This window comes from Falco rusticolus, chromosome 14 (genome assembly GCF_015220075.1).
Source record: "Falco rusticolus isolate bFalRus1 chromosome 14, bFalRus1.pri, whole genome shotgun sequence".
Lineage (NCBI taxonomy): Eukaryota > Metazoa > Chordata > Aves > Falconiformes > Falconidae > Falco > Falco rusticolus.
This window is the reverse complement of record NC_051200.1, coordinates 2596517-2613099: the sequence shown is the minus strand read 5'-3', so window position 1 is coordinate 2613099 and position 16583 is coordinate 2596517. Positions and strand designations below refer to the sequence as shown.

Here is a 16583-nt window from a genome sequence, read left to right as displayed (position 1 = left end):
AGATTTTCTGCAATAGTACTCTATTTTATAATCAGTTCACTTGGTTTTCTGCATATATATATGATCAGACTAGAACTACATTTACTTGACTTTTCAGTTGTATCATTCTTTGTGTCAGCGTCTGAAGCAAATTGCCTTCTACTCAAAGATTTTGAGCAATGAAACTTAGCAGTACAAGTTCCCTGAGATTTCTGCGATAATTAAAACATTTTGATATTAGTCCCAGATTCTGTACTTAGAAATCAGCACTCTGAAGACAGTTAAATGAGAATGGACCTTTGCAGAGTTGAGATTTTCTTGGGGGAGGAGGGGGCGGTTGCAGGGGAAATCCATTCTTGCTTTTTCTTTTTGCTCCCCCGCCCCCCATTCATTCTGAAACTATGACTTGATGAATATCATTAGGCTGTAATCCATTTATTCCATGTGGTGATTGGAAAAGAGAACTGGATATTTCATTTGGACTCAGTGAACCAGTGTCACTCTGAGCTGAGCCCCCACTGCCATCAAACTGAGATATTTTCTTCTTGATAATTTTTCTTTCTTTTGCTCGGCGATTCTGGAACCAGATTTTCACCTTCGGTGTTACAAAGGATATCTGATTAATTCAAAGTACTGCTCAAGTTTTTACAGTAATAATAACAATGAAAATATAAATATTTTTAAAAAAGCTATAAAACCCCAACCTAAGAAACCCCACAAAAAACCCACACAAAACCCGTAAAACCCAGCCCCATCCAAAAAAACCCCACAAACCAACCACTACCACCAAAACCACCCACCCACACACCCCCCAAATAAAAAAAACACAAAACAAAACACTGGATCTGTGCAGTGAAAAATTTTTGTTCTCTGTATTCTTTTTCTGCATCATAATCAATAGAAAATGGCTTTCTTTTTTTAGACCTGCTGTAAAGTGAGCTTGCTGTGTTATATTTAAGAATGTAGGAATCAACTTACTCATTCAGATTCAGGGGTCTGCCTAGTTCATCATCTAAGCTTTGACAGTGGAGTGTGTCATACTTTAGGAAGATGCAATTATGAATAATTTGAAGGTTGCAGATTAATTCAAATCCAAGTAGTGAGGGTTCTTTTTCTTAATTTATATTGTGATTAATTTTTGTGTGTACATATATATTGATGTGTTTTTAAAGTTTTGAATTTTTTTTTTTACTGGACTTTATATATGTATATTTTATTTTATATGTTTATATATATATTTATATATTTTTTCTAATACATACTTTTATATATGTATTTTACAGGTACAAATGTACTGTGTCACATGTATGAATATATCGACATTACTTAATGATAGTGAATTTTCCAGGCTAGGTATGCATATGTAAAGACTCCTATCTGTTTGAAATTTACTTTTAGTTTAACTATATTTTCTTATGTGAAAGTGTGAATAGGTAGATACACTGTTTGTTTTCCTTATCATTAAGGTTTTGTGTTCTTATTTTGCAGGTTTTGTTACATCCTTTAAGGTGTGTTGAATACGATATAGAAAGTTGTACCATTGCTTTGTATTAAAAAATCTCATTATTATTTTCTAGTTATTTTTTTTTTTACCTTTGCTGGTAATAAGAGTAAGAAGTATTTAGCTTTGTCATGACTCCTGTGGAAATGCAGATAAATTATGTATTTTGTCAAGTTACACTTGAAGGAAATTTACATAGCTGTTGCTCTTAAAGCCATACCAGTCAAAAATTGGAAAAGGAAAACGTTGATTTTGTACGGTATCACTGGTTACTCCAGGCATGTCTGTGTTCTAGATCAGCCAGCTTGCATAATGTTAAGGTGGAGGTTTTTAATCTTTCATAATTGCAGTTCTCTGAAAATTTCCAATGCAGTTATATCCTAATGTATAACAAACTTCAGTCTGTTGATGACAGGCTTGTTTGTCATAATTTCTGGGGCCACTTAACAGTCTGCAGAGTGTTATCTATGTACTATTTGGGTCTGGGATTGAACATCATTACACTACAGTATGTTCAGTGCTTGATCCTAGAATACTATTGCTTATCTATGGATCCTTACACTTCCAGCCTCAATAAGTCCCTCTCTATTCCATGTTCTTGCACAGACTGAATGCAGAATCAGAAGAGGCCACTGAAAGAGGAGAGTAGTTTAGACAACTGAATGTGCTTATTCAGAAAGAACAAAAGTTTGTAAAATTCTAAAAAGAAAGATCTCTTGTTTAAATTTACCTGGGGGCAATAAATCTGGTTGCTAAGGTATGAGATGCCTTATTCGGTATCACCAAATCTTCCCTTATCCTCCAACTGTAGCAGAACCATTGTGATTCTCTTGCGTAAGGAGGCTTGGATTCAGCAGTTACTGTATTTGCAGACTGCAGAGCTGTGCTTCCTAAGTGTGCTCTCCAGCTCAGTGATTTTAGGAAATTCTTTATCCTGAATTCCTCTCATCTTTGTATGAACACAGCTAAAATACCTGGGCCCCTGCTCAGGAGACTATTCAGGACAGAGCTAAAGTATGTACTTAATATGAATGAATGCAGAACTGCTTTCCAAGAAGCAATGCATCTAAGTATGCACTTGAAAATTTCCTGAACGTATAGTCTTGGCTACATGTATGTGTACAATAGGCATAGAGATTTGGCACCAAATTTTACAGGCTAAAGTACCCAGTGTGTAATGGGTATGAACTACTGCTGTAGGTGAAGTACCTGTGAATATAATAGCAAAAAGAGATCCTGACTTGAAAAATCAAAGGGTGTAAAAAAATCCTGAAAGTGTTTTGAAAACTGAGGAAAAATGTGGCCTGTGGAAACAGTGGCAATAACTTTGTAACAAAAATACATAGCTATCTGGTTTGATTGCTCTTAGAATATTGAGTTTTTGTCTTCCTGGCTTATACCTGAAATATAGCCAATGCTTCAGATTTTTTCTGGCCACTGTTTTGTGTGATTGCAAGAAGAAATAAAATAGTGAATGTCTTGACTGTTGAGAACATAGCTGAGATAATGTTTAGCTGAACTGTTTGAATTCTGGCTGTCTAGCAAGCTATTATGCATGTAAGAATAAGTACTTTTTGTAGTATAAATGAATTCCTAATATGTAGTTACCCATAACTGCAGATTTCTGTCAGATTAGTCTATTTATTTATTTGTGTTTGCCTAGTGTATTTTCTGTGTGTTGAATATACTCGGAAACTGTGTCATGGCTGCCTTCACAGTACTCTGGGATACAGAAGGTGAATGTTGCTCATGTCCCCTGGCAGTAACAGTGTCTGGTGAATGGGTGCATATGAATGATGGATATTCTCTGTGTACCTGTCTTTCAGATAGTCCCAGGTTTGCTGCAAGTTCTGACTTTCTCCTTATTGTAATGTATCTGTTGCAGTGAAATTCCTTCTCTAATTCTAGTCTCTGATGATCTGTGTAAACAACTCGGTACTTTTCTTTTGTTCTTGTTTTACCTGTTTAGGAAAGAAATATTATTAGTATGTTGAATTTTATTTTCTATAGCATCTTTCTTTCAAACATCTCAAATATTTTAGAGACATTAATTAAACTACAGAGTACTTGTATGCGATTCTTTTCTGTGTTACAGAGGAGGAATATGAGGTGCAGGGTGAATAAGTCAGTGAGTATTGGTTATCATAACTGTCTTTCCCTCTTTATCTCACTCTGGAAACATAAATTTAAATGTAAAGCTCTTAGGTGAAAAACACCCTGAAGCATCTTAAATAATTCATAGCAGTACATAATTGGTGCTGGCTATATTTGATCTCAGAGGGGTTTCATTTCAGTGCTCATTGAAGTGACTTCCATGTATATGTGGGCATACACAGGATTTCAAGACTGAAACTCAGTCACAATTTGTTTAGTTGTACCACGTCCTAATTCTTTATCTGAGTTTTTAAAAATCACCCCTCTAACACAAAGAAATGTCCTACTAGAAATGCTTTCACTTTCTTGTGTGGCCATCGGCCATGCTTATAAGTTCCATAATAATTTGAATTATTTTTTTTGAAAGATCCAGTCTTGCAAGATGCTGAGTGCCTGTAAGGGGTATTACTGGGGGTACTCCATGCTGAGCTTTGCTTTTGATTTGAAGGCACTTGGCAATTTGTAAGATGGGGCAATAAAATACTTGTAAAAGGATTTCAGTATCATCTAATGTGTAAAAGAAATATTCCTAGATATGTTGGATAAATACTATTAAGAGAAGCATTACTTCATGTTTAGAAGATATCTCTCATTTCATAGACTTTTTTTAAAACAATTTGTCGTGTAATAATTATACTGGGAGATCACTTTTCAACTTATTTGTTCTCCTTTGCACTTTCAACAGCCAGCTAGATAGTTTTCCTTTTTCTTCTGATCTTCCCAGTTTTTTTTTGATGTGAGTTTTCTGGGACAAACTGTAGGACAAAGACTTCTTTAAAGTGGTTCCCTAAAATCCATTGAGGTGTTAAGATGAAGCACACGCCACACAAAGGAGCGACAAGGAGATCTTATCAAGAACCCCTTTCACATTCAGAAACACAAGCCAATTGGTTTGGAATTTACAAGCCCTAAACAAATGTCAGACTCTTTCATCTTAGCAGAGAAAAAAAAGGACAGAAATAGATGAAGGAATAATTTTTCCTCAGTTCTCTTTAATTTTGGACCAACACTGAGGATAGGGTGCAGTATTTTTATCATAAGCCTAGAGGTAGACACAGCTTAAGACATTTTGAAATACGCATAATTAAGGATGTTTTCCCAAATCCTATGCCACTTTGACTTCTAGTGTACAAGGTTTTCCTGCCTAAATTTGCAGGACTAAAACAGTCATCAAAGTGAGTTTACTTTTTCCCAAGGTACAAATTGTTGGCTTTGAAATATTTTCTCTAAGTGATAGTTACAATGTTAACAATAGTATAGATATTCAGGTTCCTTGTAAACTGAAGGCTTAGAAGGTAATCTTTGAAAACAAGTTAAAATTCAACAGGGTTATTCCGGCTTCACTATAATCAGCAAATATAACCATTATTTGAGGGGGTGGAGAAAAGGAGTAGTTTTCCCCATTCCCCTTGGTCATAAAATTCACAGAGCATTTCTTCTGAAGACAATAAAGCTAGGAGAAGGCCTCTTTATTTGCTGTGAAAATCATCACCCTTTCCGGCAATATAACTCCTGAAGAAAAGAGGGAGAAGGAAGAGACAAGACTGCATATCAAAGCAAAGTGAAGTGTTAAAAGGGTCTGTTGCCTCAATATGACAGATAGGCCTCAAAACCTCAGACAATGTGGGCCAGTGGAAAATAGATGTCACAACTAGTTTACAAAGAAAAATAAATTAGCATTAGAGCAGAGGCATGGCCTTTTTCCCTGCTTTTCTATTTTGCTTTCTGGCTGTGTTTCTGCTGTGATGTAATCTGAATTACTTGTACATCATTGCTTGTTTAAACAAAGGCATAAAGTGTGTTGACTATAGTTTAAAAAAAAAAAGCTGAGACTGATCTGGCAAAATATAAAAACACTGTTTTCCTGTTGTTTAGTCCCCTTAAAGTCTGTTCTCTTTCTGAGAAGGATCACTCCCAGATGAAGTTTCATACAAAGTTTTGAAAGATATAACAGCTGTTTTCTAGTCCCTTGTTTAGATGCCTTCTTTTCAATAAGTTTCGTGCTTTGAATGCTCACTCGTTCTCATAAAATACACATTTTATACTGTTGATTACACAGATTTTAGAAATTAATTGTTCTGAAGTTCTGCTCTTATGTAACTGAAGCTAATTAGGCATATTGTCATTGATTTTTAGCAAAACGGCATCAGACTGTAAGGAATTCTGTAGACCATGTTCTTATTTTGATAGCCTGGCTGGGAAGTTATCTTTACCAAGATAACCCACTCTTAATTTTTGGTTTTTAAAAATTCCTTACTGCCTCATATGTTTGCAATGTCTGTGTATTTGAAATAAGAACAGGTTTGGTTATGAATATATGGGTAGGTCTTTTAGTAAGAAGATATATGATTTCAAATAAAATTTTATCTTTGATAGTCTGTTGAAAGGACGTAGTATTTCTGTCTTTGTGATGTTGTTTCATCCTGAGAATTGACTTGGTCAGGTAAATTTCCATCTCACTTTTTCTGCAATTTATTTTTTTGTATAAAATGCTGAACACAAATATTGAATCAGAATGTAGTGTATTTAGTAGAGTCTAAATAGAGGAGAAAAAAATTCACATTAACATCCCCTCCCCAAAAATAATTCTTACTGTCTTTAGGACAGTATTTCAGTAGGCTTCCTCATTTAAATAGAGGTGTTTTGATTTCTGTTATTCCATGCTGCTCATAGACACTGACATGTGTACATGCCGCTAGTGAAGTTAAGAACATACACATATTTATGTTTATAAATACATTTGTAAAGTTTAGGGCTACGATTCTGAAATTGAAGAGCAATGAACTGTATTAAGCAGTGGTAATATTGAAGGGGAGGAGCCAACAGCTACTTTGATAGCATGAATAATATTATGGCAATAAGGAAAAGCAGCAAATCTGTTTCAAAGAGAGGTTATAATGGCATCAAGTAAGTTTTCTTGCATTGTCTTCTAGAGTAAGCACTCATAGATTAGTATGTAGCTGTTACATGCCTCATTCCAGACTTGTCATTATTTGTTTGAATTTCCTTTCATTTTTCACAACTTTTTACATCGGTATTAAAATTTTCCAGTTTTGCAGTTAATGTTGTTTTAAGAACACCAATGAAAAGCTAAATCTAGTTGGTACTTCTCTTGTTTTGCAAAATACCACATTTGTGCTCTACTCTCCCTAACCCCTTTTTAAGCTGGGTTGATGTCTTGAGCCCAATTCTGTGAATTCAGTTTTTAACACTTCAAAGGACTGGGCTGTAGGAATGTACAGCCTCAGGTCATGTATCTATTGACAGGCCCTGTTTCACCTGTCCAGCGTTGTTCATAAAGTATTTTGGCATCTGTAAGTTCTGTGTAAGTACTTTTCAGACTAGAGATAATTTAAGCACGTGACTGCTTTTCTGAATTGCATATATATTTTATGAAGTTGAGCAAGTGTGTGGGAAACCTTTCAGGGTCTTCCATGTCTGTGCAATAAGTGTAAAACTGGATTTTAGATTTTTGAGTATTCTTTAAGAATGCTAACGCGTATAAAATTCAGTGATGGGACAGAGAATGGGTTGCCTCATTGACATTCAGTAGTTTCAACTGAATTTGGTCTGCACCGAAATCTTGCATCACTTTTACACTTGGAAATCCCCAATGATGTTAATGAAGTTACTGCTGATTTACATGAGTATACATAAGGGGGAAAAAACAGACTATGAATCTGCCTGGCTTTGAAGACCTTTGTAGAGGCTCCAAGTGGAAGGATGGCATTGTGATATCTTAGTGTTCACTAGGCGTTTTGTGTTTAGTAACAGTGGCAAAACTGTGTCTATCTGCTTTATAACTAAGAAACAATTACCAGACTAATCTGAAGGAGCATTGTGTCTCAAGCAGCAGTACTGATTTTCTGTCTTCTAAGATTGCTCCAATTGTAATTGCTGCTCTTGCTTTAGAGCATTTTCTTTGATGCTTTCTAACACACACTTACTACTTCTAACCTTAACAATAGATTTAGCAAACCTTGCTACACCTAATTTACACCTTGGGAATATACACAGAAGGGTTCATCTGGCGTGCAGTTTGTGACAAAACCAGGCGCATCAATGAGTGACACTTGCAAGAAAGTGATTTTTAATTGTGTAATTGTGGCAAGCTGCAAAATTCTGGCACATGAGAAAAATATGTAAAACCAATTTGAAAATAAGATTTATGGATGACATATGTCTGCAAACAAAATATGCTGATCATTTGAGTCAGATTACTTCTCTAGGAATATGTCTTCTCACCTAATATAGGGAGAAAAATAAGACCCAGGAACAACAGCAGAAAATTGCATAATCAATACCATTGGAACAAAGCACATAATTTTCTTTAAATGTATTGAAAAGTCTGTGAAGATTTTACAGATCAACCTGATTTTATATTGATATTTACCTTGTGGCACAAAATAATTCTGTAGTATTTTTGCCTGTAACTGTTAAATGTTCCTGCATTCATTGTTCCGTAACAGTCTCAAGAATATAAAGTTTTTCATCCAAAATGCTTTACAGAATGTTACAACAAAGATTCCTGCACTTGAGTGAGATGCAGCCATATCTAAGCACAACAGCCATCCCACTATAGTAACCACAGAAAGCTTTTATGGGGTGAAAGTGAAACTAGTGCAAATTTAGTTGAAACTGCATTAAACAGCAGTAGGCTGAATAAATGTCATAAATGGCCCACCAACCTATGTGCTTCAAGTAAAGTTAATTATTTATAAGATCGGTGGTAGCAGAAGATGCTTTCTCGGGCTGGAAGTTGAATTTGTGCTTACCAGTAGTGTTAGCTTGCACCGTTTTCCTCATCCATTCGTAAGAGCTGTGCCTTTGGCTGTTGGGAGAGATTTGCTGTGCATTAATGGTATCTACAGGAGGTAATCCCCCGGATCCAGCGGGATGGAGGGAGCTATAATCAGCAGAACTGTAGGAGACCTGTCCAGGAGACGAGCCATTGATCTGTGCAGCAGCAACTGTGCTGGAAGGTCCTGGGCCGTAAGCGTTCCAGTCCTCCCGCTGTGGGCCATAGTGAGATCCCCAGGTTCCCGCAGGCTGTCCATGGGTGTCCAGAGTTGGCACATGATGATATCCCATGTAATCTGAATAGGGTGGAGTAGACACAAAGTTTTGCACTGGCAGGTTGTTATTAGCCCTTGCAGATCCTGGGTACATGCTGCTCTCTTTATCCAAGAGAGAGTTCACATGCATGATTGTCACTGATTGTAAATACGTTGTCACAACATCTTGTTCTTCAGTATTCTCTTTTGCTGCTTAAAAAATAATTGTGTTTGGTTTTCTGTAATAATGCCACTGCTTGGAATCTTCTACTTCATCCTCTTTTATTATCAACTGTGTTACCAGGTGCTGGTGGTAATGGTTTACCAAGATCTTGTCTGACGTCAGCCTAACTGCCTGCCTTATAATTACATTTACATTCAAATGAAGGGCTGACCAACCCCACCTTTCTGCTGGTTCTGGTGCTTTCTTTTTTAGAGAACTTTTATCTATCCTATTACCATTCCTTGATATTCAACAGCAATTGCAGTACTGTAAGATGATGCAACAGTTGCTTATATTTGTAGCTTAATAAATAGATCTTTTATTAAAGAAAGGACAGTGGTAACTGTAACAGTGATGTTTAGCATTCCAAGTATTCTTGTGTGAAAACTTCATTTTGTGATGTGTTATCAATCAACAAGTAAATCTGTTACTCTCAATTTCTGAGATACTAAAAAAAAATCTCATTTTTACTTCTTCAGTAAAGGGACATAGTTTGAATAATTGTTAGTCAATTACCTCAGCATGCAGAGCACCTTCTAAACACCATATCTTGAATATAACTGTCTCAAAATTTTCCCCCTCATTATTGCTGTTTCTAAGTGGTTTTCTATCATGGGAGAAATCCAGGCTCTAAATATAATGCACATGTTCACATTCTCCCCATACAAAGTGATTTAAAGAGATCCCTTCATCTGGTGGCCATTGCAAGCTGATACATTTTAACAAGCTGACAATAAATCTTCCTCGCAAAGATGGTGCCAGAAGTACAAAGAATATGACTGTAAAAAGTAGCAAAAAAAGTCTTTGATTAGACCCAGTAATATTGTTGGCTTCTGTTTCAAAATGAAGACAACCTTAATCTGCCTGAAAGGCTGGGTTCCCTCCTCTGAAACTGCGGTATAGGAGTTTGTTTTCCATGGTGGCAGCTTAGGTAAGGGAATCAGCAGGGAGAAATATCTGGGTTATCAAGTTAGTGGATCAGAACTGCCTTGATGCTTTTCTCTAAAGTGCCTGACACATGGGTACTCTATAGGTCAATATAAGTGCTCCCACTGAGAAAAATTATTCTGAAAGTGGTTTTACATGTCATTATTAAGAGCTTGATATTAATATGGAAGAACTAAACCCTACCTTACGACTTGAGAATTGCCTCTGTATGGTTGTCTAGCTGCAATTTGTAGAGTGAATTTAATATATTTTTTTCATGGATGGATTTCTTTGCAATGAGCTGTTTGTCAAGGGGTATGCTTGCAAAAGAGGTGCAAATTACAATGAGTTGTTTCCCTTTACAAAGGTGTGGTTTTTCATTCAGTATCCTTTGTATTTTGACACTACTTGTATTCACACATCCCTTCTAATTCCAGCACTAAATGAGTCTAAGTGTGTACTTGAAGACAGGAAAGATATTCCTCTTCTGGGTTTTGTTCTTTTTGGTTTTTTTTTTTTTTAGGAAATAATTTTTACTGAGAAGTGGAGTAAAATATTTATAATTAATTTTGCTATATTTACAGGCTTTATTAATCCTTAAGATCCTGAGAATGTTGAGGAAAGTTGCATTGTGACTTAGAACATGGAAAAAGTAAGGCCCTCTGTAATTGGCGTACCCTCATAAAAATAGACATTAGAAAAAAAAAGTCAGAAGAGACTCTTGTTCCCTTCATCTTGAAAGAAAAGGGATTGTAATATAGTTCCTGAGAGCCCACAGACGACTTAGTACTGTCGTGTACTGAAAAGAACAAAGAACTCCACTGAGCATCATCCAAATTAAAATGTTTCCTATACTGGAAGTATCCTTGAACTCTTTGGCCTATTTGTGATCATTATGCCAGCAGTTAAATTCCAGTTGTGCAGTTAAATTGCTAAATGTTATGCAGAGCTGTCAGTCATAGGCAGGGCCATAGGATGGTGAAGTTCTGTCTCCATTGACTATATCAGAAATCCGTTGGCATAGTACAAGTGAACATTGATTGCTCATAGATTCCAGATCAGACATGTTTGAGTTCTACTCCTAACCATTTTCATATCTCAGTGAATGACATTTAATTTCATAGAATGCATTAGATGGTGGTAACATTTTCAGTCCCTGGTGTTTCTCTTTCTTTATGGGAAGCCTCTGCACATACCCCCCACAATTTCAGTATCACCTCATCCTATTTTTTGTATCTCAGAGCTTTATCCTTTATTCTCTGTTCTTCTTTTATCTTTTGTTTATGCTCCTCCTTTCCCTTTCTTGTTTTGCCTGTTTCATTATCTGAATTTTCTTTAGATCTATTTCGATTCTTTCCAGAACGTAATTAGATCAAGATACGCTGATGGCAAATCACTACACTGATTTGATATCTGCTAACAATAGTAAGCTTTGAATAAGGCATTTTGTTTAAAAAGATTTACATAGTAGGATAAGATTGCTGGGTAGGACTGCAGATTTTTAACACCAGTGTGAGAATAAGATAACTAAAATGGCAACATTCAAATGATCCTTCTGCACCCTGACTCTTATGCCTCCCATTTTGTGTAGCAGAACCATGTGGATGTATTGAAAAGGAACAGTACCTTTGCATGTAGTCTAGTAGTTTGAGGCTACCAGAATTTTGGGATTTGTTTTTTTTTGAGGGCTAATTGTCTATTAATCTGAGTCTGCTTTTCCAAGAATCGTTTTTTGGCCATGCATAGGACCTTACCGCTTCAGATGAAGCGAGTCAGTAGCTTCATTGCCACAGAACCACTGCATTTTCAGCATACAGCAGTAACTTACGCTGTACTTCCAGGAACTCTTTTAGTGAGCATTGCTGTCAGAAAACCAAAAAAATGATTAAAAGAAAGAAAAAAGCAAACTTCTCTTTCCTTGTCTGTATTTGCACTGTGAGGGGATGACAATGACTTGCTGGCGGTAGAGGGAGGGCTGCCTGTGCTGTGTAAAATGCTTGTGGAACTGTCGTGTTACAGCGGGCCCTATCCTGACTTTCTGGAGTGGTGGGAAAGTGAAAGCCATTCTGAGGTAATAGGCTTAGACATCTAGAAATATCATCCACGAAGGTTTGTTTGTATTTATACCATTTTCTGCAGTGGGTGGTAAAAGACAAAACAGGAAGGATCTGTGTGGTATTGGCAGCAAGAATGCTGTGCTCTTTGGCATATGTCGGAGAGATGAATTGCCAGAGTAACTGAACTCCAAGGTTATAATATTCCATTTTTTTATCTCCACCTGTTAAAATGCTATGTATAATTTACTTAGCCAGTACCCATGGGAGTTGCCTCGGTGTTTGTTGAAATGACATTGTATGTGTGTGGAATTAAATGTACTTTGAGATCTCTGGGGAAGAAAATTTTCTAGTTTTCTAACACGCTGTTGATGAAAAACTAGCAATAATAACAAGCATGGTGATAACCATTGGAACTATTACAGTTTTGTTTGTACGGGCAATGTAGAGATGGTATACTGTGGTATGTGTGCTGTTCTAAAGAGCATTTCCAAACTGGGTAATAATAATATAACCACAAACGTGCAATTCAATTTTTTAATGACAGCTATTATAACTGCAATTTCAGGGACTACTGGTAGATTAAAACTGTCTTGTACAGCAATAACTTACATTAAAGGTGTTTATATCTGTGATACTTTATTAGGAACCCTTACTCATACATTTACTCAAGATGACACACATCTGTCTGTCTTTGAAGTTTGAAAATTATATGAAATCTTTCTGGGATTTTGTTTCTGAGGCACAAAAAAGCAGGTGGGTTTAGCGTGTCGCATTCTGGCTAAGGTGATAGGAATAGATGTTTGTTTTCTTGCCTCCAGATGATCACTCGAATAAACATCAGGCTTAGGAATGCTTCTTGCCCATACCTTTATAACTGCATGCTTGGAATTTCAATGGAATGGCTAGCTAAGGACACTGTTAGTGAACTACGTATTGCTGATAGTTCTAATGCGGTATTTCAGAGGTATTACTGACCCTTTATTCAGACTGGGCTTTGCATGCACACCCATTCCTCCTAAAATTCATAGTCATCTGTATAAATCTTGAGGAAAGCTCAGTTAGTATGTGCCATGCTGTCAACTGAGGTCAGTTCTGTTGGAAATAAAATTGAGTAGTCATCAAGGAAAGCAGTTGGTTTTAAAAGACAGCTAAAGAGACTGCTCTTGCTTTTGCTGAAGCTTCTACAAACACAAAGCTTCTCAAAATTATTTACCCTTTTTAATCGGGCTGGTTTAATATGCAGCACCCTAGTTAGGTCCCATTTTCAGGGCCTGAAATGCAAGCACATGCCAAATTGTATCTATATTGACAGATGTGGCACAGCCTAGAGAGCTGAATGGGCAATGCTAGCGGAACTATTTTCACTTGCTGAACTGAGCTTTTCTGGAGAAAAAGGGATATATTGCAAGTTTCAGTTCTGTACTGTGGTTTCTCATCCCTAATGTGTATGTAGGTTTTTCATAAGAGAACAATAGTAGAAATAAAAATGTCAGTTATCTGTGAAGCCTTCTTCAATGGTTTCATTTTTAATACCATGCCCTGAAATTTTGCTTGTTAAAAAATCCTTTTGAAAAATGATGAAAAATGACTTGTTGGGAGCATAGTGATAGTATTTACCATTCTATCTATTCCACTACTGTTTTCCTAACTGCTTCTAACAATTACTTATCTTTCATTTTTTAATGTTAAATTTTGCATTTTATTATAAGTAGTGACAACGTATTTCATGTATGATCTCTGTGTCAGTATTGCATTTGCCAGGAAAGAAACATCTGGAGCTAAAGGAGGGTCTTACTGTTCTGAAATCTAAATGATCTAAAATCTGCTACAAAATCAATACTGACAGTAATAAGAGTATATTTTACTGCTTAACAAGCATAGTATGGCAGGAGTTACGGAGCCTGCATGTGAATGCCAGGTTAAATCGATTCTTTTTAGCAGAACCATGAAAATTAACAGCACATCCTCTATTGATATTTTTTTGGTTTCCTTCCTAAATCACGTACTGTAGGGCTCCCACTTAGTGTAACTAGTTTATGCTGGCCAGAGTATAGCTAGATGGGATTGTTGGGTGCTCACTACTGAGTCATTGAGATGTTCTTTGGTGTGATCTGTCTTTCATGAGGTAACAAAGGAACTGATTGCCTTCACTGTCTGCCATTCTTGCCATAGGCATGTTTTATATTCCTGGTATACTGGCATTTCTGTTGCACAAATGTACTGTTCTTTCATACTCTCAAATAAGAGAGATTGTCTATATAAAGTCTGTCCTGCCTTGGAGTGACAATATTTTATTGTGGCTTAGAAGACCAAGAACATGCAGGGTGTACCTTAATTAAGCTTCTCCATTTATTGTGATACCTTTTGGAACAGAGTTTATTGCAAAATGAACAAGAAAGTATTTGTGCTCTTTGAGTATGAAAACAGTTGGCAAACATTTTCACCATAAAACCTGTGCCTATTCCTTTACCTAGTGGGGTCTGCACAAATTGTGTCCAACTAGTAACTGTGTCCAGTGCTGTTCCTAAAGGTGACTGGCTGTGTAAGTCATTTGCAGGGACGTGTCATTTCAGCGTATGCTCTGGGTGTAAAAGCTTAGGTTGGGGTAAGCCGGTACTGCACCAGCAAACCGAATAAGGGTGTTAAAGGTGGAGTATGCCTTTTTAATTGTTATGGTAGCATCCAAAATGAATATATTGTTAAATCTGCCCCTTGGGTAGAAGTTAGCACATACTTGATGCTGTCTCTTATGTACATTAATGATTGCATAACCCCTAAGCAATTGCAGATGCTGCGTATTTGAATTTTTTTGTTTTAGAAATGTCACTTTGAATTGTATAACTTGCTTAGTTGCATGAAGTTTTTGTAGAAAGTTCTGTTTGCTATGCTTTTCTTGATCTTTTTGTACCATATAGATCACAATTCTCACTGTGTAACAGGGTTTAAAGGTTAATGAATTCCTCTGAAAATTGGTTATACCTTGATCATTCTTTTAATCACAATTAGGATTAAGGGCTTAGATATTCTTGTGATGTAGTCTAAGGTATGCTTTTCTTCTTCAAGGCACTTTGCTAACAACCAATCCATCTTCACAGAAACTCTGCTTTAGTGTCCCTAGTTTTTAGATGTGATAAAAGTGACAGGTTATATGACATACCCAAAGTCAGGAAGAAAGTATTGTTCTGAGGACTGGCACCAGTATTTCATGACTCACAGTGCTGGGCCAAAATTATTTCAGGTGATTTGGCTCCAATTTTATGTGTCTCATTTTTAGTTATACACAATACACATCTAAGCAAACACTACACAAGCTTCTTAGAGAAAAATAGCTTTCTTTTGCTTTTGGTGGGCAACCATTTAAAGGATTAAAGCACATTGAAAATACTTAGTTGAATAGATTACTGGTAAATTATTATTTTTTTTAAATGAACTACTTAAAACAACCACTGACATAACTAGAAGGTTAATAATCTCTAAGGTATTGCCCTGGTTTATAGATACTGCTTTTGGAGCAATAAATTTTAACCTTTGAACATGTGCTTCTGCAAATAAAATCCAGCCTTATTTTGTGTACTTAACAACTTCTGATTGGAAACACATAGCAACCTGTAGAAAGCATGCTTTCAGCAAACTGGAACAGAAATGAGGCAGATCTTCAAAGTGGTCACTTATCTTCCTCAATAACTCTTCTACATGTAAACAAGATAAAACAGGTCATTTTGCCAGATCCCACTCTTTGAATGATGTTTAAATAATTTTAAAGAGAAAGAAGTTGTGTTCGGATAGATTTCTTTTCTTAAAGTTCTTTCTTGAAGGACTCTTTCCTTTTCCTTTTTGAAATTCTAATACAAAATTGAACTATGTCGTGGAAATGTGATTAAAATAAGTAGCTATGAACCTGATCCTGCAAAACCATGGGGCCAGGGTTAGCTAGAACTAGGTCCTAAATTATTGTGTATCAGTACAAAACACAAAGTTTCCCCTCTGTATTCTTACCTTTTGAAAGTCTAAATCTGGAATTCTTTATTGTTTTTTTTCTGCAATATGCAAGCGTAATTCTGTTTAGTTGGCCAATGTGAGAATACTTTTCTTGCTGAACTTTTTTCAGTCTCTTTTTAAAAATATCTGTGTGTATGAGCCATATGTAAAATCTCTCTAGCATTTTCCTCTATAGACAGAATGGCTGTTCTGTGTATTTCCAATGGATTCCTCTTTTGGGCATAGCCAATGGGTATCTCTTTTAGTAGACCAGTGTTTTGGTTTGGTTGCCATGCTCATCAATATGGATAGTTAAATCACTTTTGTTCCCACGTACTGTTTGTCAAGTTCTGCTTTTCATAATATGTGGAAATCAGTAGGAGTCTTTCTGTTGCTGAACTTTGAATTGCAGTTTCTTCATCTCATCTGTATTACCTATGCAAAGCCTCAAACTGCTGTTGCCAGTGAATGGAGCAGCATTGTGAAAGGAAAAAAGTCGGAATTTTACAATGTAGATATATGTCCATTTAAAGTTGAAATTTACTCTTATTTAGTGCTGTCCTCACAACCATAAAGTGATAAATAAAATTAAGAAATAGTAAAACCAGCCAGCTCCCTGAACCATCCTGGTCTTGCCATTCTCGTCTACTTTTTGTAAGCTTTTTTACCATCACCCTGCTTTTAAACTTGATATTATAATTCAATGAAAA

The 16583-nt window shown here is 36.2% G+C and overlaps 1 protein-coding gene across 2 annotated transcripts; it reads right to left on the bottom strand.

Moving 5' to 3' along the window:
- Window positions 1-339: 339 nt before the first annotated feature.
- Window positions 340-8927, bottom strand: LOC119157423 (homeobox protein CDX-4-like). 2 transcript variants are annotated; one of them, XM_037408349.1, is made up of 3 exons: window positions 8410-8927; window positions 3296-3441; window positions 340-574 (listed from the first exon to the last, which is right to left on the bottom strand). In XM_037408349.1, the coding sequence occupies exons 1-3, from the start codon at window positions 8837-8839 to the stop codon at window positions 368-370; spliced, it is 783 nt and encodes a 260-aa protein (XP_037264246.1). In that variant the 5' UTR covers window positions 8840-8927; the 3' UTR covers window positions 340-367. The 2 variants fall into 2 exon arrangements, with proteins under 2 accessions (XP_037264246.1, XP_037264245.1); XM_037408348.1 differs by having other exon boundaries at window positions 361-574; window positions 3212-3441.
- Between the last annotated feature and the right edge of the window lie 7656 nt (window positions 8928-16583).

Coding starts and splice junctions, on each gene's coding strand:
- LOC119157423 (XM_037408348.1), bottom strand. CDS start 8,839: ATGCATGTGAACTCTCTCTTGGATAAAGAGAGCAGCATGTACCCAGGA. Junction 3,442..8,409: donor GGTGCAAGCTAACACTACTG/GTAAGCACAAAT, acceptor TTTCCTAAACAG/GTAAAACAAGAACAAAAGAA. Junction 575..3,211: donor ATGAGCAACATTCACCTTCT/GTATCCCAGAGT, acceptor GTAACACCGAAG/GTGAAAATCTGGTTCCAGAA.